At 54.9% G+C, this 20,829-nt stretch overlaps 1 protein-coding gene across 7 annotated transcripts in view; it reads right to left on the bottom strand.

The window, feature by feature from the left end:
* Positions 1–315: 315 nt before the first annotated feature.
* Positions 316–20,829, bottom strand: part of Zmiz1 (zinc finger MIZ-type containing 1) — a 120,047-nt gene continuing 99,533 nt past the window's right edge. For 4 of the 7 annotated variants that reach the window (XM_036198641.1, XM_036198640.1, XM_036198646.1 and 1 more), the window contains 17 exons: positions 19,114–19,228; positions 17,993–18,210; positions 16,974–17,172; positions 15,829–16,119; positions 13,828–14,010; positions 13,020–13,097; positions 12,264–12,438; positions 11,692–11,833; positions 10,210–10,420; positions 9,119–9,224; positions 8,495–8,655; positions 7,644–7,711; positions 7,370–7,438; positions 6,717–6,961; positions 5,419–5,585; positions 2,054–2,308; positions 316–634 (listed from right to left, as the gene is read on the bottom strand). In XM_036198641.1, coding sequence (XP_036054534.1) covers positions 527–634; positions 2,054–2,308; positions 5,419–5,585; positions 6,717–6,961; positions 7,370–7,438; positions 7,644–7,711; positions 8,495–8,655; positions 9,119–9,224; positions 10,210–10,420; positions 11,692–11,833; positions 12,264–12,438; positions 13,020–13,097; positions 13,828–14,010; positions 15,829–16,119; positions 16,974–17,172; positions 17,993–18,210; positions 19,114–19,228 — 2,791 coding nt within the window. In that variant the 3' untranslated portion in view covers positions 316–526. The remainder of the gene's footprint in view (positions 635–2,053; positions 2,309–5,418; positions 5,586–6,716; positions 6,962–7,369; positions 7,439–7,643; positions 7,712–8,494; positions 8,656–9,118; positions 9,225–10,209; positions 10,421–11,691; positions 11,834–12,263; positions 12,439–13,019; positions 13,098–13,827; positions 14,011–15,828; positions 16,120–16,973; positions 17,173–17,992; positions 18,211–19,113; positions 19,229–20,829) is intronic. The other 3 variants (XM_036198642.1, XM_036198644.1, XM_036198643.1) reach the window with 3 other exon arrangements.

Raw genomic sequence — 20,829 nt, 5'->3', positions numbered from 1 at the left:
TTGTGTCTGTGTATGTGTGTGTGTGTGTGTGTGTGGGGTGGCCTTCCTCACTGCTGCAAACTGTCACCCTCCTCCAAGGCTTGTCCACGTCCCTGGCTTGGGGGAGGGAGTGCAGGCTTCTCTCAGGTTCCAGTCACTTGAAGGAGGCTCTGGGCCAGGAGGCAGGGCTATGGTTTAAAAACATGGAAGAACTTTGGGACACTGGAAGGTCGGTCGTCTGGAGTCAGCACACACGGAGGGACCTATAGTTGTCACTGGCATGTCTCTTGCTGGGCCTGGATCCCCTCAGCTGGGGTTCATCTTCCAGGGGCCGTCTTCGGGTTTGCTCTGGGCACAGGCCCCAGAGCATTCAGGCAAACAGGACTGCAGACCCACATGGCCTTCCCTGCCTAGTGTGCTCTGCTTAGCCCCCAGCCTGAGGTCCTGGTGTGGGAGGCCTGAACATGGGCTCCTGGGAGGGCAAGTATGTGGGGCAGAGGGGGTAGGAGGCAGAGTGGGTAGGGATGGCCCTAATGGAAGGTGGCCTTCAGTTGTTCTCAAAGAGAGACAGGAGGTCATCGTTGCTATTGCTTGGAAGGTCGGGGGGGTCCAGGTAGGAGAGGAGCTCATCGGGGTTTGTGAGTTCCGGCAGTAGCTAGAAAAGAAAAAGCCCAGTTGAGGTGGCTGAGGGTGGTCCAGGAGAAGGAGTGAGGGGTCTCTCTGGCCTTCTCACTTCCTTCCACTTGCCTCCTCTGGGATTCTACCTCAAAGATGGAAAACTAACAGTGTTGAGTATGGGCCTACTGGCTGTCCTCAAGACCAATCCAGACCACTGCATCTCACCTGGGGGAGGCACGCCCACATTCAACAAATGCCAAGGGCAGAGGTGAGACCCTCAGCCTACCAGTGGAGACCCACTGGGCTGATCCCTCTTCTCAGGCACCAATGTCAGCCCCATTGCAGATCAAGGGCTGGGCTTCCTTTTGATTGTTCCTGTCCTCTTAGACCCTGCCACGAGCAGCTTCCTGATGCAAGCCATCTGGCTTCATCCATAAGCACAAGGCAGGCTGTGGGAAGACCAGCTGGTCCCCACAGATGCTTGCTGCCCTAGACTTCTCCCAGAATCTTAGTGAGTCTGTGACTGGCCAGCTGTCCTGTCCTGTCCCTGTGGTTCACTGTCCCTGCTACTCACGTCATACCCTTGGAGTATGTATGTCATATAGGAACAGAGGAGCTCCTGAATCTAGATGCATCCCACTCGTCTGGCTAGGGGAGGAGAGTTGGGTGTCTGTAAACCCAAGATAATGGCACAGCTCTCCCTGTCAAGATGCCACCGGGGTGGATGTTGACAGCAGGGCCAGGAGTCCAGGACCTAGGGTTGGGGCCAACTACAGCTCCTAGCTCCTGAGGGGGTAGGAGGAACAAGTGTCCAGTCACAGTCTTTCTGTGACCCCCTCCTTCTAGACCACTGAGGCCCCAGGATGGGAGATCCTTGAGTCTCAGCCGCCCACTTCGACCTTGTCTCTCCCAGTCATGTCCACCCCCCACCATCTTCCATCATCCCACATGGAGGCTTCTTGGAGTGAGCAATGGAGCAAGCGGAAGCAGGGAATGGACAGACATGGACGAGGAAACCGCAGGCAGACAAGACCAGCAAGACAATGGTGGGACGTCATTCTTAGCCCTTCCCCTGCCCAGGCCAGAAAGTAGATACAGAAATAGCAAGCTCGACATGGGGGTGTGAGGGAGGGTGTGGGAAGAAGGGCAAGGACCCTCTTGTACTAACTCCAAGGCCCTGACTGGAGGGACCCTGCAAGGACCTAGGTAGAAGATGGGTCAGACTGGGGAACAGGACTATTGGGCCAAGGGTCTGATGGGCGGGGGTGGGCCTCACATGACATATCTCCATATGGGGCATCCTAGTGTTAGAATTGGGGGAGACTGGCTGGGGCCCACCCACCACCCACCCACCTTTCCACCCAGGGCCTTGAGCCCTTAAGTACCCCCCTTTTCTTGGGAAGGTCCCGGTGCCATGCCTGGCCCCAGATCGAGGTGTGTGGTGACCCCAACTTACATCCAGTGAAGGTTCCGGCATGTCAGATGCTCCCTGTGCTCCGGCCTGACCCTCTAAGGCTGAGGAGGGGTTAAAGGTCAGGTCGCTGTGTGGATGGTTGCTGGGAGCGGCCTGTGGTGGCTGCCGGGGAGGCTGGGAAGGAGGAGGAGCCCCACTGTGATGTAATGGAGGCCCTGCCTGGCTGCTGGGGTGTGGTACGTGCAAACCTTGTTGTATGGAGGGATGGGGCTGGTCAGAACTGCCAGCGTGGGGCATCTGTGGAGGAGGAGAGAGCAGGAGAAAAGAGAGGTGAGGTGACGAGGTACGACGACAACGACGGGATTGCCTGGAGAAAATGAAAACCAAACAAACCGGGAAGTCACGGACCTCAAACAAGGGAACCCCTCATGAAGAACAATGGGGTTAGGGGCAGAGTGGGGAAAAAATTGATCCTTTCCAGAAACTGACAACCAGGAAGGCCGTGAAGGGACACATGGGGAAGGGGCGTCCCTCCACACAGAGCCTGGGAAGGGCCTTGGGCACAGACCAGAGAGCCCCCCACACTGTCACGACAAACAACAGGGAGGGCAGAATGGAAAAGCAAATGGACGTGTTTCCGGGAAGCGGGTAGCTGCTGGCAGCATGGTGGACCCCCCCCCCCCCCCGCCAGGGCCAGGGCAGTGCAGAGCAGGCGTGGACACGGGCAGGCGTGCAGCTCAGGATTGGGAGTGTGACCCCCCAAGTGGGCCCCTGGCTGGCGATAAGGAGGAGACGGGTACTTTGCCTGCCTGCCTGCCTCCCAGGATGGAACTCATCTGAAGTCAAAATGGCAGATGGGGAGAGAAGCTGGCTTGCATTTTAGGGTACTGCCTTCTCAAGGCCATACCACCTGGATTAGCAATGGGCTTCTTCTGGGGCTGCTGAAGAACAGGGCAGGGTGACTCTAACAGGTTAACTAGGGAATTCATCCCTTCTAATTGGCAATGCACTGAAAACCAGGTGGCTGTGTGTAGGTGGGTACGGGGTTTTTATGGACATACGTGCCCTGTGAATGCTGCTTGCTCTTCCAAGCAGACCCTTCAAAGCAGATGGCCTGAGGCTGCTCCGTACACCTCCAGCAAAGCTCTGCCTGCTCTGTGCATTCGAACAGGGCCATCAGCCCCACTCACATACTGCCAAGGACACATCGGCCTGGTGACCAAATGCTTCCTTGGTCTCAGATGACTCTCACCCCTGCCCTATCTTCATTTCCGTGTCCTCCCTTGCTGGGTTGGCAAGCGGCAATCACACCACCTTTGGTTTCCCAGACCCCAGTACCTCTTCTCATTTCTGCTAAAAGCTGTTCCCCAAGTCTGCTGCATTCTGGTATCTACCAAAAGTCCGGGTGTGCCCTTTCTTTGTGGGGGTACAGGGCTCCACTCCACTGTGACCCCAGAATCACAGTGCTTCTCTAGCTCAGGTCCCCAGGTGACCCGCATGTAGCATGATATGAAGGGGCTGGAAGAAGGGCCACAGAGTGTTGCGAGGCGAGCTGGGGGCTCCACTTGGCTCACAACAGTGGACGTTCCATGGCACCCTTCCTAAGAGGGACTCCACACCCCATGAACAGCTAAGCTCAGGGCTGAAATCTTGGATCCTATGAAATCTCTGGTCCACTGCCCCCTAGTCCTTGGCAAGAGTTAGAAAGTCCCAGGGCTCGGGGCCCTGCTGTTGTATCTGCCAATGTGCTGACTGGTGTGGGAGAATTCTTGGGCAAATCAGTGCTTGGCTAGAACCATCAAGCCTCTCCTGGATTGTAGGAGAACCCTCCGGCCGCCTGCTCATCCAGGGTCAGGCTGCTTCTAGCCAGTAGATGCACTAAGGGTTGACCTGGGATTCTCTCCCCCACGTGGTATAAATGCAGTGCTAGGTCTGGCTGCTTTTTGAAGAGATGACAGCCGAGAAAGGACCAGGCACACCTCTGGAGAATCCCAGAGGAGCTCCGAGGCTGATCTAGGTACAGAGTCCTCTATGTAGAGTCTTGGAGGCAGGATGAACCAAGAAGTAAAAAAGCTTGGCTTGTAAAAGGGCATATGGTCCTCCCTACCATCTTCCAGGATTAGTAGCTGTGAGTGATTGTGGCATGCAGTATGTGTGGGTGTCTCCCAGCTGTGGAATGCTGAGGTCCTGGGGAACTTGGAGATCAGTAGCTGGAACTTGAAAACTTCACAAGGCAGACTCTCAAGTATCGTAGGCTGACCTCAAACTTGCTCTGTAGCCAAGGATGACTCTGAACTTTTGAGGCTCCTCCCTCTATCTCTGAGATTTGAGACGGCAAGTCTGTACCATGTGTTGTTGATGCAGTGCTGGGAAGCACTCTACCAATGGAACTAGATGCCTCAGCCACAATACTCATTCTTAGTGAGAGTCAGGGATGTGAGTGTGACCCTTTTCTCCCAGGCCACATGAGAGAAGGTGAGAAGGCTCCTGTTAGTCCTCCCAACATAGGTCCCCCAATCCCACTACCAGGCACTGTGGAAATGCTGGACACTCTCTGGCTGGCATTCCTCTCTGTGGTCCTTACCTCCAAGGTGAGAGACCAATATGAATGAGGTCTATGGGAGAGACATTGAAAGAGGCTCAGACTTTAATAGGAGTTGCTGGGCTGTTGTCTACTGGAGCTGTATTTCCTCCCAGCTCCTTAAGAAGGTGTGCTTTGGGAGTACAAGGCTCAAGGTGCCTTGTTTATCCTGAGCCAGGAGCATTTGCTACATGGGGTGCAACGGTCCAGCATTCAAACAGAGGAGGACTCAAGAGGATGGATGGCTCTTTTGCTGTTGCCAGAGCCACAGGAAGGGATGATGTGTGCTTAGCTCTGGGCATCTTGCTCCAAGGAGGTGTCCCCAGGCATGTGGAACACACCAATAAACAGGAGACAAGACAAGGAAGGTAAGCCTGTCTCAGGGGGGTCAGATGTCCCAGGACCTCCTTTTGCCAGGTGGTGGTGAGACCCTGAAAGAAGATTCAGATTCCTGGAGACTAAACACCTGAGCATGGGACCTAACTTCAGGGGGCTGGGATCAGAGTCTGGGAGAGAGTAAGTGGAGCTTGGAAGTGGTACCCGTGGGCACAGGGGGCAGCCTGGAGCTTTCTTAATTTCAAGAGGATCCAAAGTCCTCCATAAAACAGCGAAGTTAACAGATGCGGACCAAGCATGCCAGCCTCTCCCTTTCTTCAGAGCCCTCAGATCTAAATCACAGTTTTTCTTTTGGTTGAGGAGGAAATCCGGGTATTCCCACCACAAAGATCCCAAGGGAAAGCCCCCTTGCCTCAGTCAGCCCGAGATGAGGCTGGGAGTGGAACACGGGGCAAATGGGAATGTTGAGGCACAGGTTGAAGGTACTCACAGATTCCTGCATGGGGTGGCTGAGGGGTTTCTCGAGGGCGGCCATGTTGTTGGGCATGTCCGGAGGGTGGGAGAGCTGAGGTGGGCCGTGCATGAAGTCGTTCATGGATGTTCCTCCGGGATTCCCATGGGGGAAGTCAAAATTGCCATGGCCCTGGTAGTTGTTTCCTGGGGTGGGAAGAAGATGGGGTGGAGGCAGGTCATCCAGAGGGAAGGTGGCCACCCTCAGCTGACAAGAGTATAAAAGCCAAGTTCTTGCCATCGCTCGAAACAGGCGTGGCTCCCAAAGCATTTGCTTTAGGCTCTATGATGAAGTAGTCATGCCTTCATTCCATGGGCTGGGGCACCCCAGGTGTGTGAAAAGCCTCCACCCCCACCCCAGGTGAGGGTGCTGCTCTACTGTTACCGAAGGGCAGGAAGAGGTCAAGCCAGAGACATCAAAAGGAGCTCAGACTTTAATCAGAGTTGTCGGGCTGCTGTCTACGGGAGCTGCATTTCCTACTAACCCCAGATCCAGGGGGGCTGTTCTGCCTTATTCAAGAATACCAGGCTCTAGATAATTCAGCCTCTCCAGCCACTGCATCCCCCACCCTATGGCGACGGGGAGTCAGAGTGTTCAGATGCTGGGGTCCTTGGCATAGGCTGTGGGACTCAAGCCAGTACACATAATGACTCTGGCCCAGTAACTACCTGGGCACATTGGAGACCTAAGGTCACAGGGCCACCGTCCTCAGACAGAGAGTGGGATATTTTCTAGGAACTGAGTGGAAGGCAGCAGGGGTGATGTCTGAAGTCTGAGAGTGAAACGGAGTGACAGGAGCCAGGGTAAGCCTGGCTAGGCCTCTAGCACCTTGGCTCTCTCTGGGATGGTGGGAGAGGCAGAAGGGCAGGACTGAAATCTTGGCGCTTGGACCATCATTTCCTCAAGTCTAGTGACCCGAGGACTAGTTTTGGAGGGTGTGTTTTCCCTCCCTCCTTCCCTCTCTTTTTAAGATTTATTTTTTGTGGGCATGCATGAGTGGAGTGTTTTGCCTACATGTATATATGTAGGTACCACGTGTGCAAGCAGAGTTCGGAAGAGTATGGGCTTTAAACTGGAGTTATGGCTGGTTCAGAATCATTGTGCGGGCTCTAGGAATTGAACCCACACCCTCTGCAAGTGCAGCAGGTACTCTTATCCACTGAACCATTTCTCCAGCCCCACTCTGTACCTGCCACCACCAACACAGAAATGTCAAGTCCCCAGTGGACCCAGGCTGGCCTCTTCTCCCCGTCCCTGTCCTGTATCACACTGCATACCTTGGCTGCTGTAGTCGTTGGAACTGGTTCCCCCAGGAGGAGGTGGGAGGGGGTAGGGAGACGGGCCAGGGCCCAGAGCAGCGATCATCTCCATGACATTGGGCATGATCATCTGGCTGGGGCTCATGGTTTTGAACCGCTTTGAGGGGATGCCATCAGGGTCATCCTTGATGTGGAGGTCCGACTTGATGGGTACTGGCCGCCAGCTGCATGTAGGGTCAATGGTGACCTCTTCAAACTCGGAGCTGGTAGGGAAAACAATTGGGGAGGAACGGAGGTTAGAGTCCCTAGCTTTGGAGATAAGACGCCTGTGTCTACACTCCTCCTCTGTCAGAGCTGCGCATAGGGCACAGGCCTGGTAGAGTTCACACCTTGTTTGGTGAAATGAGGACATTGAGGCTTAGAAAAACAGAGCCTGGGGCTGCTGGCCCCAAGGCCTCTGCCCCTTCTTCCCCCAAAGAGGAGTTCCTGCATTGGCTGAGTTCTGTCCTTTCTAGAACATATTGGCCCCCAAGTCCAGGAATTCCCAAGGTCAGGCTGCAGATTGGTGGCTGGCCCAGAAGAACTCAAGGCTGTCTGCATTCCCCTTCTCCCTACTCTCCTCTAGGCCAGGCTGTTCCCCTCCAGTGGGGGGAAGGAACAGCTTCACTTACTGTTGGATGGCATTCAGGATCCCCCACATGTACTGATCCACCTCCAGACCCTCAAGCAGAGCAGTTTTACTGGAAAAGAAGAACAGGCTTGGTCTTTGCTCCTGGAAGCAGGGCACAGCCCACCCATCTCCACTGTCCTGCCACTGCTGGTCCAAGTGCTACAGCAGTGCAATCCAAGACCCCCTATCCCCTGCCTCTGTAGAGGCCTGTTTTGCCTGGAGGGTAAGCAGAATGGCTTAGAGCCCCAGGAAGAGGCAAGGCGGATATGGCTTACTTGCACACAGGACACCTCCAGGTCCCTCGCTCACAATTCAGCTGGAGGTATGACTCTAGGTCGAAGCACTGTTGGAAGTGGGAGACAGAGACAGGTAAGATCAGCACTGTCAGGAGACACCTTGCCATGGCTCTGGACCTGTAGGAAGGCTTCAGTTCCCGGGAAGAACCCTTCTGTTGCTCACCGCCACAGAACAGCCATGTGGTGTCTACTGCTTCTATGTAGCAGCCCTGACACATCACTTCCCTGTCCTTGAAGCCCCCCTGGACCCCGCACCCCATCCAATTCTCTCTGCCTTTGTCTCTTACTGGGGCCAGGGACAGTGTGGCCTCTGGCAGTCCCTTTAGTGCAGCTGGGGGACCCAGGGTGAAGCTGATCAAGTTCATCAGTCTGTATCAGATACAGCAATCACATTACCTGTCAACACCTATGCACTCAGAGGGAGGCAGGCTTGCCTGCCACGCAGTTTTCAGGATGAACTGTGCTTGACAGTGGGGTACCTGGGCCCTGTGATCCTTGGATCCCTGTTATGGGACATGCATCCTGGGCATCCTCTTGTACAATGGGTCTTTGCTGGCCTGGGTTGTCTCCTTCCTAAAAACCTGCTCAGGGCAGGTCTCTAACTAGTCTGTGGTGTCTAGCCAGGCCTTTCTGCTGGTCTTCAATATCTGCTTGTCTAACTGTATTTCTGTACCACAGAGATGGACCCGAAGGAGAAAAGATAACTGAGAGAGTACGTGATATTGGCTGTCAGTGGCCATGGTGTCCCTATTGGCCCCTCAGCCTGCCCCTTGTCACCCTGCCAACTTGGTGAAGTCTGTCTCGGAGGTGCACTTCCTGGGACTACTCACCTGAACATGCTTGCAATCGTGGCCTCGAGCAGGCAGCTGTATGCGCCGGAATGTGATGGGGCACTTCAGAGACACCTTGATGGCGGTTTGCTCCACGCCATCCTCCCCATTGAGAGTTGTATTGCCCGAGGAGGCAGCCACACTGCTGAAATTCCGCTTGACTGTGGGGTAGGAGGCACAGGGTGAGGGGCTGGGTGTTCTACTGAGGGGTTGGGTCTAAGCAAGCACCTGAACACATCCTGGATTCCACGCCCTTCCTGCATTCCCCATGTGATGTATGCAGTGTGCATGGGAGGGAGAAAGGACTGAGGAGAATCCCTTTTCTGAAGAACACCCTTGCTAGGAACAGGGACTTTCTGCAAAGCTTGCAGAAACCCAGTCTGGTGCTCCTCTGAATTAACTGGGTCAGCAAAAAGTCCCCTCAGGCACTTAGCTCTGCAAGTGTGGGAAGGGAAACCAGACTCCACGGTGGTGTCCAGGGGCTCGAAGGGGGAAATACCAAGGAACAGAACTATAGGGAGGAGGGGCAGTACATCCCATAAGAGGTGCTCCAGGGTTTGGCATCTGGGGCACCACCACCTCTTGGGCCCAGCCCCTCCCAACCTATCTAACCACCCGACTCACTTTTGGTGATGCAGTGCTCGGCGGGCAGTAGGCGCTTCTTGAGGAGGCCCTGCAGCACGGAGCGCACAGAGGGCCGGTGCACCAGCTGCAGTACGAAGAGGTGGGACTGCAGAGAGAGCAGGAGGCTCGGTGTGAGCCACAGGACCCATGCCAGCCCTAACTGCAGCACATGGGACCAGGCTGCCCCACGTCCAAGGTCTACAGGAACTCCATGATGCCGCCCTAGGGGAGTACCCCAAGACCTTGGAGAACGAGGGGCTTGGAAATCAGAATGAGGCCCAGGACTGAGAGGCTGGGCCTTTGGAATCACTGTCTATGCTCCAGGCTAACCTGTTGTATTTTCCACTGAAAAGCCTCTTACAGGACACACGGCATCAGGATTAGACTCCAGTATGTTCCTGCTTTCCTGTCCTAACTTCCCATCCTTCTTGTCAAGTTGGCTTGTCCCTGCCAGCTCTCCGCCCCTCCTCCCCTGCCTCCAGGAAGCCTTCTAGGACTGTGCATCCCAACTCTGCATGCTATGGCTCTGTAGCCTAATGAGGCACCCCCATCTCATAGGTCCAATTTCTGTGGCCTCATCCCCTCTGCAGAGACAGACAGGACTGAATGTTTCCTTTTGAATCTTTCAGAGACACCAACAGAAATAAGGCAGGCAATTTACTTCCCTGTAAGTATCCCAGGGAAGCCCTGTGTCCCAGCCTCTGATTTCTAGGGACGGGAGGAGAGTGCTGGTGCGTGTGTGCGCATGTGAACATGTGGGAGTGCACATGTACATATCCTCCCCACAGTCCCAAGACAACAGGAATAGGAAGAGGTGGTGGGAATAGGAAAATTTCACGCACATGAATCAAGAGTAGGTTACAGCTTTGACCTGGTCATTGGAACAGAGGTGCTTGTGCCTGGGGTGGCACTGAGGAATAAAGGGGAGGTGTGTGGACTCCCAGGGGAGGCAGAATGCAAGGGGAAAATGACTAAGCATAATAGAAAAGGCCAGAACGTAGCAGCCTCGATCACTTGGGGATGGAGGACAATGTCCTAGGGTATTCCTGGGGACCCAGGGGAGGCCTCCCAGTCCTGCCCACCCTACTCACACAGCAGCAGGCGGTGACAGTGATCTGGATGGTGTTACGGCCCGGCTGGCAGACATGCTTGAGGTGCAGGGGCTTGTGGGAGGTCTTGTTGTCGCCTCGCTCAATCGTGAGGGGTGTGGCGTTGACGCTGACCTGCACTGAGGCTGGCCAGTTGGTGTTCATCTGCCGGTCCTCGTGGTGGTAGCACTTGAACTGCAGCTCCAGGTCTGACCTGGGAGGAGGCCAGGATGGACGCGATCATCCTGAGTTCCTAGAGACCCTACCCCTTGGCCACAGCCTTTCCCCTTCCCTCAGCCCAGTGCAGTGGTTCTCAACCTCCCTAATGCTGCAACCCTTTCATGCAGTTCCTCATGTTGTGCTGACCCTCAGCCGTAAATTTATTTCCATTGCTACTTCATAACTGTAATTCTGCTACTGTTATGAATTACAATGTAAATATCTGATATGCAGGATGTCTGATATATGACTCCCAAAGGGGTTGGGACCCACAGGTTGAGAACCACTGCCCTAGAGTCTATCTTCCTACTTACCCAAATCCATCCTAACATCCCAAGCCCTTACACATTTCCATATCTTATACTACTACAGCCACACCCACAGCACTGGCTACCCTGTCAGCCCAAGAGTGACTCTTCTTCCCTAAGACTGAGTCAGAAGGACAAAAGGACAGATGTTTGTCAAGACCAGCAGTAAAGCTGACTGTGGCCATTTCCAGGTGGTATGGCAGGAACAGCATCCCTGGCCCCTTTTGTCTGTGTGCTCTGAATCCTCAGCTCTGTGTCCTGAATGCCCACCCAGTTTTGCCTGTGACAGCCCACTGGTTGCCCAAAGCTGTGTGATTTCAAACATGCAGAGGCCCACTTCCAGCCTTGATGATGCTTACTAAGCAGCTGGGGTGGGCCGGGGCTCTATGCCAGGCCTTTGGGTGAACACTGCTTGATGACTGAATAACCAGGAGGGGATTTATAATCTAGGAGCTCTACTTCTTGCTTTGAGAACTCACATTCTTTAAAATACTCCTCTAGCCTCAGTTTCCCCTTCAATCAAAAGGAAAAAACATTGCTTCCTTCGAGACATCAGAAGTCATGTACGGAGTCTGGCCCATGTACAACCCTAAGGTGGGGGGGGGGCATGTAGTACCAGACAGTGGTCACCTCCTTGCAATCTACAGAGCTTGGTGAGCCAACCTAGCCCAGCTCTGCTGTTCTCAGCAGCCTCCTCTCTTCACACTGGCAGCTCCGGCCACATGAGCCACATTCAGATTGATGGTTTTTCCTTTAGCTAACTCCCCACCCTCTGGAAAGTCCTGTCAACACTTAGGTCTTGGGTAACAGCTGTTCCTAGTCACTGATGCTTGGTTCCTGGTGACATCCCCGGTGCTTTGCCTAGTGCATGGCCCTATCAATGATCTCGAAGAGGTGACAGTGACAGGAAGCTGCTGCCAGCACCTGTGCAAGGCAATCACCACGCAGGTCGCCTCACCTCCACATCAGCGTCTGGTGAACCGTGGGCCGCAGGTGGAACACATGGTTGCTGACGGCCAGGTTGTGCTCCAGGCGGAAGGGCTCCAGAACCACGCCATCCCGCACGGGGAATGTGAGCCGCAGCTCATCATTGTGGTTGGCTGGGTAAAGACAAGGACCATGTGAGTGGTAAGCACCCCAGCTGTACAGGTGCTGGGGCTGGAGTGGGACTCACCTTGGAAAGCAAAAATGCTCCAAGAACATAAATGTGGGCCAAGAGCCACAGAAAGTGTGGTGTACCCAAGCACACGACTGAGAGCCTGTGGCTTCCTTTGGCTCAGTCGGCTCACCCCACCGTGTGGTCCCATTTCTCTCTGTCCCTGAAGACCCAGGCTCTTCCTGGTGGGAAGAGGGCAGTCCAGCCCCCACACTAAATGTTCCCGGGAGAGGGGAATCCTTGTTCTCAGTCCTCCTGCCCTTTCTGCCTAACTCCGATCCCAGGTAGCCCAGCTTCTGAGCCCTCTGATACTGCTCATGGGGGGCCTTCAGACAGAGCTAAGTGAAGAGGAATGGAGAGCGTGGGGTCCTCACCTGGGGGCGGTGGCAGAGCGCTCATATTTGGCTTGATGTCAGGTGGGAAGGGTGGCTTGACATCTTGGCTAGGGGATAGATAGGGAGGTATGCTGCTCCCGGGAGTCATTGGGGGCGTGGGGTTCCCTGGAACAGGTGAGTGGGGGTAATTTGCCACAGGAACCGGCCTGGGAGGCTGGAAAGAGATATCAGAAATAGATTATGGACTCACAGGAAGGTAATGAATGGGTCAAGGCTGTGGTCATACACTCTACTATCTGCACCAAATCCTACCCTAGGACTACCCCTCACCAGAGGACACTCTCACCTGCAAGATCCTGCTCCTTTTGGAAGACAGGAGGGACCGAGAAGGACCCCATCCCTTATCAAAGCCCACTCCGCTGATCCCCTCAGGTCAGGCTCCACAGCCAGATGTCAAAGAGTACACACAGGCTCAGTGTGTTAGCAACTTGTCTAACCTACACTAGGAGGAAAGGGCAGCTGGCCTCCCCACATTGTGACTCTAGGCCACATTCCCAGTCCCCAGGATCCTTTGTCTGTTTTTCTGTAGGGCCTATACTTGTCCTTGGTCACCCAATAGAGCAATGGACTCTAGGTCCTGAGCATATCTATGTCTCTGCAGGTGACTGGGAAGTGCATCCTCTACCTGTGGACCCCTACAACCATGCAGAGATGCTGGGGCAGGAAGGTAAGGAGTAGAGCCCGCTATGCCTGCTGAGGGTCTGCTGGACTTTGGAAGACCAAAAGGACGCTCACCCTGTTGACGCTCCCTTGGCTATAACCGCTGTAGCTGCTTCCAGAGAAGGTGGTGTTCTGACCATTAAACTGTTCTGGCTGTTGAAATAAAATTGTATGAGTGAGGGCAGAACGGCCCCATGGCCGGACCCCCTTGGGGACACGAGTGTGCTAGCGAACAGGGTTCTAACAGGGTCTCCAGGACCAGGTTGGGAAGCGGAGGGTCCTGACTGTTACCTCTTTTGCTCACAGCTATAACTTTAGTAAAAGACTCCAAACGAGCAACAGGCACATGTGGTGCTGAAGTAAGTATGAGCAAAGATGGCAAACACACAGCGCCAATGGCCACCCAAGCTGGTACAGTGTAAACTATGGAGGGACTTTCCCTTCTGAGGATGTGTTTTGCAATAACAGCAACGGAAAAGGCTAAATGCTCAAAGATCTTTATCACAGTAACCCTGTCAAAGTGAAAAACGGGAAGTGGACACCGAGAAAGAGGTGAGGTGTGCGATCCAGGAAGAGATGTTCTATAAAATAAGCAACACGCATACAACAAATGCGGGTGCAGGGGTGGGGGGGGGGGTGACAGAGTCAAGGTGACGTTAGGCTTTGTCTTTCAGAATTGTGCCTCCTCTGCTGTCACCATCTCTGTGAAGAAGGAAAAGCAAGACTACCATCTGAACTCATGAAGACACAGCTGAGCACCCAGAGAAAACCAGGGATGTCCCCCTGCCTCCTGATTCCTTCAGGAACACACGCAGGGTCAGAATGCTGCTGTGAGTAGGGTGAGATACGGGAGTGCCTGAGGTGCCCTGAAGAGGGGGCTCACCTTGTAATACTGCCCCATGTTGACCGTGGGGGGTGGGTACTGCCCGGTGCTGGGTTGGCTCGGCATCCTTTGTCCAGGGTAGTTGGGAGATGTGAGTGGCCTCGGGGGGTTAGGGGTGGGGTACTGGCCTGGCTGGGTGGGGAACTGGCTGTTTGGTCCATATTGCTGGTTTCCATAGTTGGGCTGTAGGGATGCAGAAAGGATGGGTAGGTCAGCAGTGGTGTGGTGTGCCGTCAGGTCTGGGTCCAGCTTTGGTAAAAAATAGGTTTCCCCCATATATGTGTGTGTACCATGTGCATGCCTGGTACCCGTGAAGGTCAGAAGAAGGGATCAGAACCCCTAGAATTAGAGTTATGGATGGTTATGAGCCATCATGTGGGCCCTGGTCACTGACTCTGGCTCCTCTGCGAGAGCCACAAGTGCTCTTAACCACTGAGCATCTCTGCAGCCCTGTCCCCAGTGCCTCCTCGTAGCACTGTGGTCTCCTACCCACAAAATGCCTTCTCGACCTGTCATAGGGAGAGAATGAGCCAGAGGGTGCTGGAAGCCTCTGCTTGCTCTGACAACCAGGGGCACTACACTCTACATAGGCTGAGCATGCTGCTGTGAGGTGGAAACCAGAGCTCCCAGACAGGGACCACCCAGCATTATAACCTGGGCCAGCTGGGAAGCAACAATGCTTCGTGGAGGACTTTTTTAGTAAGAGCAGAGGGCTCTGCCTCAATAAGCAAGTCTTCTGCGGCCTCAGGACTGCAGCCCCAAGTTCAGAACATGCCTGTCCAGTGCAGCCAAGGGCATATCAGGAGGTTGAGGGTAGAGGATGCTAAGAAAAACAAGCATGTGGGGCTGTGCTCTGGGAGTGAAGCCATCGGCTTAAGGTCCTCACCCAAGGACAGCCAGGGCTAGGAGGTGGCCCATGAGCCTTTGAATTTCTCTCCCCGAACTGGTACCCTTAGGTGGAGGCTCAGGACTTGAGTAGGCCTCCTGGGTGTATGGGAAGCACCTAGCCCCTACTCCTTTTTTTTTTTTTTTTTTTTTTTTTGAGCTGGGGATTGAACCCAGGGCCTTGTGCTTGCTAGGCAAGCGCTCTACCACTGAGCTAAATCCCCAACCCGAGGCCCTACTCTTGAGCCTCAGGCTAAGGACACCTTTACCAGTTATCACGTCACCCAGTCTCTGTGAGAGTGGCTGCTGAAGGGACCTGTGGGGATAGAAATCCACCTCAGCTTCAGCTGAAGGCCAGAAGGATGTGATCTGAGAAGGGATGGAGAGCTGGGGTGCCATGCTCAGGAAGGGGCATCATGGGGTGTGCCCAAAACAAGCTTCATTGGGGGTGAGGGGCATCTGCTGGGCCAGGATCCTGGTCTCAGTGGTGCTCAATTGTTTTCTGAGGGTCACTGAGGCCTGGTGACATCCCCCCCGCCAACCTTAGAGGGAGTTGGGGGCAGTCTGCCGGGATGGTTTCCATCAGCACCTCTGCTGGGTGACCCCAGAGAAGACAGTATTCTCAGAAGAGCATCTATGACGAAAGGAAGCCCTAGGGACGCACTGCCTCCCTGATGGCCTCCCTGACACAGACAGCCTGTACTAGAGGGCTTGATGGCAGCCATTGCGCTCGAGGCTGCTCCCTGCATGGAGGTCCTCACCCAAAGCCATCCAGCTAGTATCTGAGCCTGGCCAGGAACTAACAGTCATCATGGTTTCTGCTTCAACGCTTGCCTGCTCTAGGCCAGGCATTTCACAGTGTCACTGCCTCTTATCCTGCAGGCAGACTGGAGGCCACGGTGGATTGTCCATATCATTGATACAAAAACAAAAACCGTAACTCAGGTGGTATGCCTTGCTGGGGGTCTTCCACAATAGCAAGGACAGTCAGGAGCTGAGACTCCAATGCCCAACCGTTAGTTCAAAGTTCTCTGGTGGCCCAATGATGCCCCTTCTGAGGCTCTGCCCACGATCCCTGTGCCACTGCCCCTGCCTCTCCCATCTGTTGTCACTTACCTCTCCTGGGTATGGCCTCTTTATGCTCTGAATGGGAAGGGACTGGGGCCGGGGGCCGGGGTAGGTCTGCTGGGGCATCCTCTGCCCGTGTGTGCCAAAGGGGCTGATGCCGGGTGGTCGGGGCTGGTTCATGCCCATGGGAGGGCCGCTCATCCCCGAGGGTGTCAAGCCAGCTGCCATGCTGGCAGGATTCATGCTGCCCCCCATGGAGGCAGGCCCCCGAGGCCCGGGTTGGTTCATGAATTGGCTGTTATACGCCTGGGTGGGACCCATCTGGAAAGAGGAACACACCTTCAACGGGAGAAGAAGAAGAAAAAAAGAATAAAATGCCACATGCATTGAAAGTGCAGGGAGGGAAGGCTAGGGAGCTAAGGGGAAGGGACACTTTCCCAAGTGGCTGCAGCTAGGAACTGGGAGGTCTCCAAGGACCCAGTCCTCCAGGGCTCACTGCTGCCCTCTGCAGGTCTCATGGGAAAGTGCAGCTGGGGGGTTTGGGTAGGGCCAGGAGCAGTCCACTCCAATGCACAGGCAGCATTCCCAGGGAGGCAGGCAGGGGACAGGGAAGAGGGCAGGGACAGGAGGGCACAGGAAGAGGAGGCAGATGAGGATGGAGGCTGAAGCCCTTTCCTGAAAGCCCTGGCCTTGCCCTTGGTCAGAGACCAAGGGAGACACACCCTCCATACACTGAGTGTGACTTACCCAGCCCACTTCCTCCTGCCCACCCTGCACCCTTCCTCCATGCTTTTGTCCTGCATGGTGGTGGGGCTCCCCTTTCACACCCTACCCCAGCCTTCTGAAGGTCAGAGGATCTATGATGAGGCCTGGGCGAAATCCACAAAGTGGGTAATTGGACAGTATTGGCCTCAGAGGTGATTGGGGACAGGCTAGGAACAAAGTGACTATAGGCACAGGGCCCACTGTTTGGTAACCAGGAACTCAGAGACCAATGGGGTACCTCTTCCCCATGTACACACGAGCTGTCATCCCACGCAGATCATAGCACACCAACCCCTCCCCCCCAACCATGCTATCACACCCACACCTTAACATACACACTTTTAGGGGCTTCCAAGGAGACATATGTCACCTACACTCAAGATTTCCCCAGTCTGGGTGAGGCCAGACCAGGAGGCAGGAACCCTTACCGGTCCATACTGGTTTATATCCTTGTTCTGTGTCTCCTGCAAGGCTGCCACTGTGGCTGTGGCTGTGGCAGTGGCTGTGGCGGCTGCTGCTGCTACTGCAGCTGCTGCAGCAGCTGCAGCTGGTTGGGTGAAATCAGCAGGAGGCCGGGTGTGTGGAGGGATGCCCATGCCTGCAGGGGCACTAGGACCCCCGGGGTAACTGTGGAGAAGAAGCAGGGATGAGTCAGAGAGTACTCAAATCTAAAGCTGAGCCTGGGACATGCCGGGAGGATGACTATAGACAGGGTGGTACCTATGCACTCCTTGCACCCAGCCTGTGCATGTGAGGCCCCGTAGGGATCCGGGACTCCTGAGGTTGGCAGCTGTTTTTGCTACTGGTGATCACTATGCCACTTGTTCCCTGAATTTTTGCTGGTGCTAGGTTTCCATAGCCTCTTGGCTTTCCATTGGCTACCACAATGTATCTTCTAGTCGACACTGACCTGAGAATTGTATGGTGCTGTGTGGTTGTGGGTTCAGAAGTGCGAGACTCCTGTTTTGAACTACAAGGCCAGAAACTTAGTAACTTTGTCCCTAGAGCTAGGTGGACTGAGGTCAGAGTGGCTTAGACAGGGGAGGGTGGCTTGCCTGCTTCTGCCCCTTCCTTGATGTCTCCCCTAGAAGCTGGGGACTCTAGTCTGCTCCTCAGCTTTCCTCCACAGAGAGGCAAAAAGCTTAAGGAACTTGGGACAAGTGGAGCCCACGGTCACCGCTCTCCTGTTTTGCCAGTTTACCCCACTGACTTATGATTCATAAAGATACAAGGCTAAAGAAGGAAGTGAGAATGTAGCCTTTCTAACCCCCCCCCCCCCCCCCCGGAGGGGGTGATGTCAGCCTGATAAGTTACAGGGCAACACTGTCCTCACATCCTGGACCTGGCAACCCGGAGCTGGAGTTCAAGTCAGAGTCCTTTCTGGATGTAGGTAGGAAGGCTAACACACCACTGCAGAAGGCCATCAGCCCAGGCTGGCCACTTGTACCTGGCTCCGAAGCCCCCACTCCCGGGGTAGCTGGGCCGGCCATACATGTTGGGCTGGATGTAGGGCTGTGCAGGGCCAGCCTTGGTGGAGAACTGCTGTTGCTGCCCCGCGAACTGTGAGGAGTTGAGGCCGGGGTTGCTGGTGCTCATGCCTGACGCCATGGGGTTGCCGCCCGGATTCATAGGGTTGTTGGCGTTGGCCATAGGGTTCCCGAGGACCTGCAAGCAGAGAGAGTGGCTATCACCGAGGTCAGTCCCCGAGGTAGTGTGGAGAAAGAGTAACGGGAAGGATAAAGAGGGAATCGTCACAAGGAGGACACAGCAGAGAGGAGCATGGGGGTGGCCTGAACAGTTCCCAGAACCAAAAGTGATCAAAGGGAGTGGGATAGAGTGGGGCAAAGGCTCACAATGCCAGCTCCAGTGGTCCCCAGGCACTAGAGAGGGACATGAGGCAGGTGAGTAGCACTTGGCAAGCACTGAGTTGAGGCCCTCCTCAGCCCCAACTCTTGCAATAGGGCCTGCGTGCCTAGAGGTTGTCAGTGGATGGGGACCCCAGGGAAACATGATAGCTCCCTCCAGGGTGGCCCAGCTCAAGTCCAGCGGTGCAGGACCCTCTGTTAGGACAGAGGTGAGGAGGAGAGAGAACAGAGGAAGACAAGAACGGAAACAGGCTTGATAAGGTAGGCAACCGGGGCTTGTCAGGTTAAGGCACACTTGACTGATGGGAACATCTTGGTAAAACCTAATCCAGGTCATTCAGGGCCAAGGGTTTCCAGCTTAGGAGCCTGAGGTCAATCACACACAGGTAGTTTGTTTACCCAACTGGAATAAACACGGTAAACACCGTCTCAGAAGAGAACCTGTGGCTGGCCTGCCAGATGCAAACTCCCTCTTCTCTCCCAGAATGCCATACAATGGGGATGCCCCCCCCCCCCCCCCAGGGAGCCATCTGTGGTCTTCCTAAGGCCCTTTTTGGAGTGATGTGGTCTGCAGCTGGATATGTCCTAGAACTAACTGGCTTCAGACAGTGAGGACTGTCATGGCATGGTTCCCTGGAGAACCTCCCCCACGGGGAAGGGGGGGAGATAAGGAGCCATGGCAGGGGGTGGGACAGGTTCTTACCTGACTCTGGGATGTGTTGGTCACTCCCCACACCGTGGTGACCACAGAGAGGGAGCCGGGAGGCTGATTGGTGTTCTGCTGCCAAGGGACAGAGTCATAAGGAAATGACCCATCACTGCAGAGAGAGAAGAGGTCTTTAGAGCTGGAGCAGGGCTCAGGTGACAGTGTCTTCACCTCACCATCCTAGCTGACCCTTGCCCCAGGGAGCCCTGGGACTTCAGGCTTATGAGAGCACTTGATGCGGAAAAGATGCACCTTCCATGGGAACAGGGCAGGCAGAAGCGGCTCTTCCCCATCACTGCAGAGGCCATCCCTGTGGGTGGCTGCTTTAACTGGGCCCACAGTCCAGCAGCTATGCAGCGAAGGAACCATTGTGACCTAAAGCTCACTCTAAGAGCCCTCTTTAAGCATACTGACTGTCCATGAAACCTCCAGAAACAGCCAGGACTTAGGCATTGTCTCCATTAGGGACAGCCTGGTCCCACTTTACAGGGGCCCACGGCTGAATCTCTTCTCCTTGCTCTCAGCTGTTCATGACAAACGAGCTGCTGAGTCCTACTGAGCTGGTCTTTGGAATTCAAGCTTAGGTCACCCGGTCACCCTTCCTCTGGGGCCCAGGACCAAGCAAGCAAAACCTGCCTGGATACCTTACCCCCACCTCCCAGTCCTGTGTGCACATCCCTGCCTGGCTAAGACCTTCCCTCACCTACAGGTCAGCACCATCAGCTTCCAGTGTTGACTGGGCAAAGTCCAAATGCACACCAGAATGATCTATCCCACCAGCTCATCCCCAAGCCTGCTCCTTGCCTCTTCACCCCAGCCTTGCACTGGGCACCTACACATGGAGCTCCTTCCAAGAAGCCCACACATAGCAGAAGACAGGAATCTACTTCCTCCAATCCAGCAATCCAGTCTCAGGTTCACACTGAGCACTCAGTGGGGCCTTGCAGTCAGCCAAGGTGATGTGGGAGGAGTGAGAGGCATCCAAAGTGAGTCGCAGCATTGAGAGTGGCCAAGGTCCCTAGTCCTACTGGAGGTCACCTGCACTTCCTCAGCGAGAGCCGTAAGACACCATACCCATGCCCCAGAGCAGCAGAACACCTTCATCTGTGACACCCTCTCCCCCGGATCTGCCTCTGTAGGCCGATGCTCACTTCCTTCTTGTTTCTCTGGAAAGTCACCTCCTGGGAAAGCCTTCCTACCCCTCAACATATAAAAAGCAGCCCACGCACGCTGTCTTCACCACTCTCGTATTACACATTTGACTATTATCTTCCCCGCCTCTATTCCAGAGTCTAGAGTGAGCCGAATCCAGCCATTTTGTGGGACGGAGTGGATTAAAGGCCATTGGACAGAAAAGCCAGATGAGGACCAGGCCTTGAACTAGTCCTGAGCATGGAGGAAGCAGTACAGAGCAAACCCCGTATTTTCTAGGTGACAGTGGCTGAGCTCTGTGGCCTCTCCTCTCACCCTTCACGGTGGTCACAGAGTGTTCTGGACCCTGCTGTCTGGCCAGGTAGCGGCCAAACTGGAAAGCAGTCCTGGACACTCTCTTCACTAGCTCAATCCACGGGTCTCCCATGAGGCAGCTTCCTGTACTCTCTTTTGTGAGAAGAGACTGAGAGCATGTCCTCACGCTTTCCCCCAATATAGGAGTGGGTCTTGATGCCTTGTCAGCACGAGAGAGCCGACCACAGTGAGGGATGGGGGTGGAGC

This window comes from Onychomys torridus, chromosome 9 (genome assembly GCF_903995425.1).
Source record: "Onychomys torridus chromosome 9, mOncTor1.1, whole genome shotgun sequence".
In the NCBI taxonomy this organism is placed as follows: Eukaryota; Metazoa; Chordata; class Mammalia; order Rodentia; family Cricetidae; genus Onychomys; species Onychomys torridus.
The sequence above is the reverse complement of the archived record's forward strand: the minus strand, read 5'-3'. Positions and strand labels throughout refer to the sequence as shown.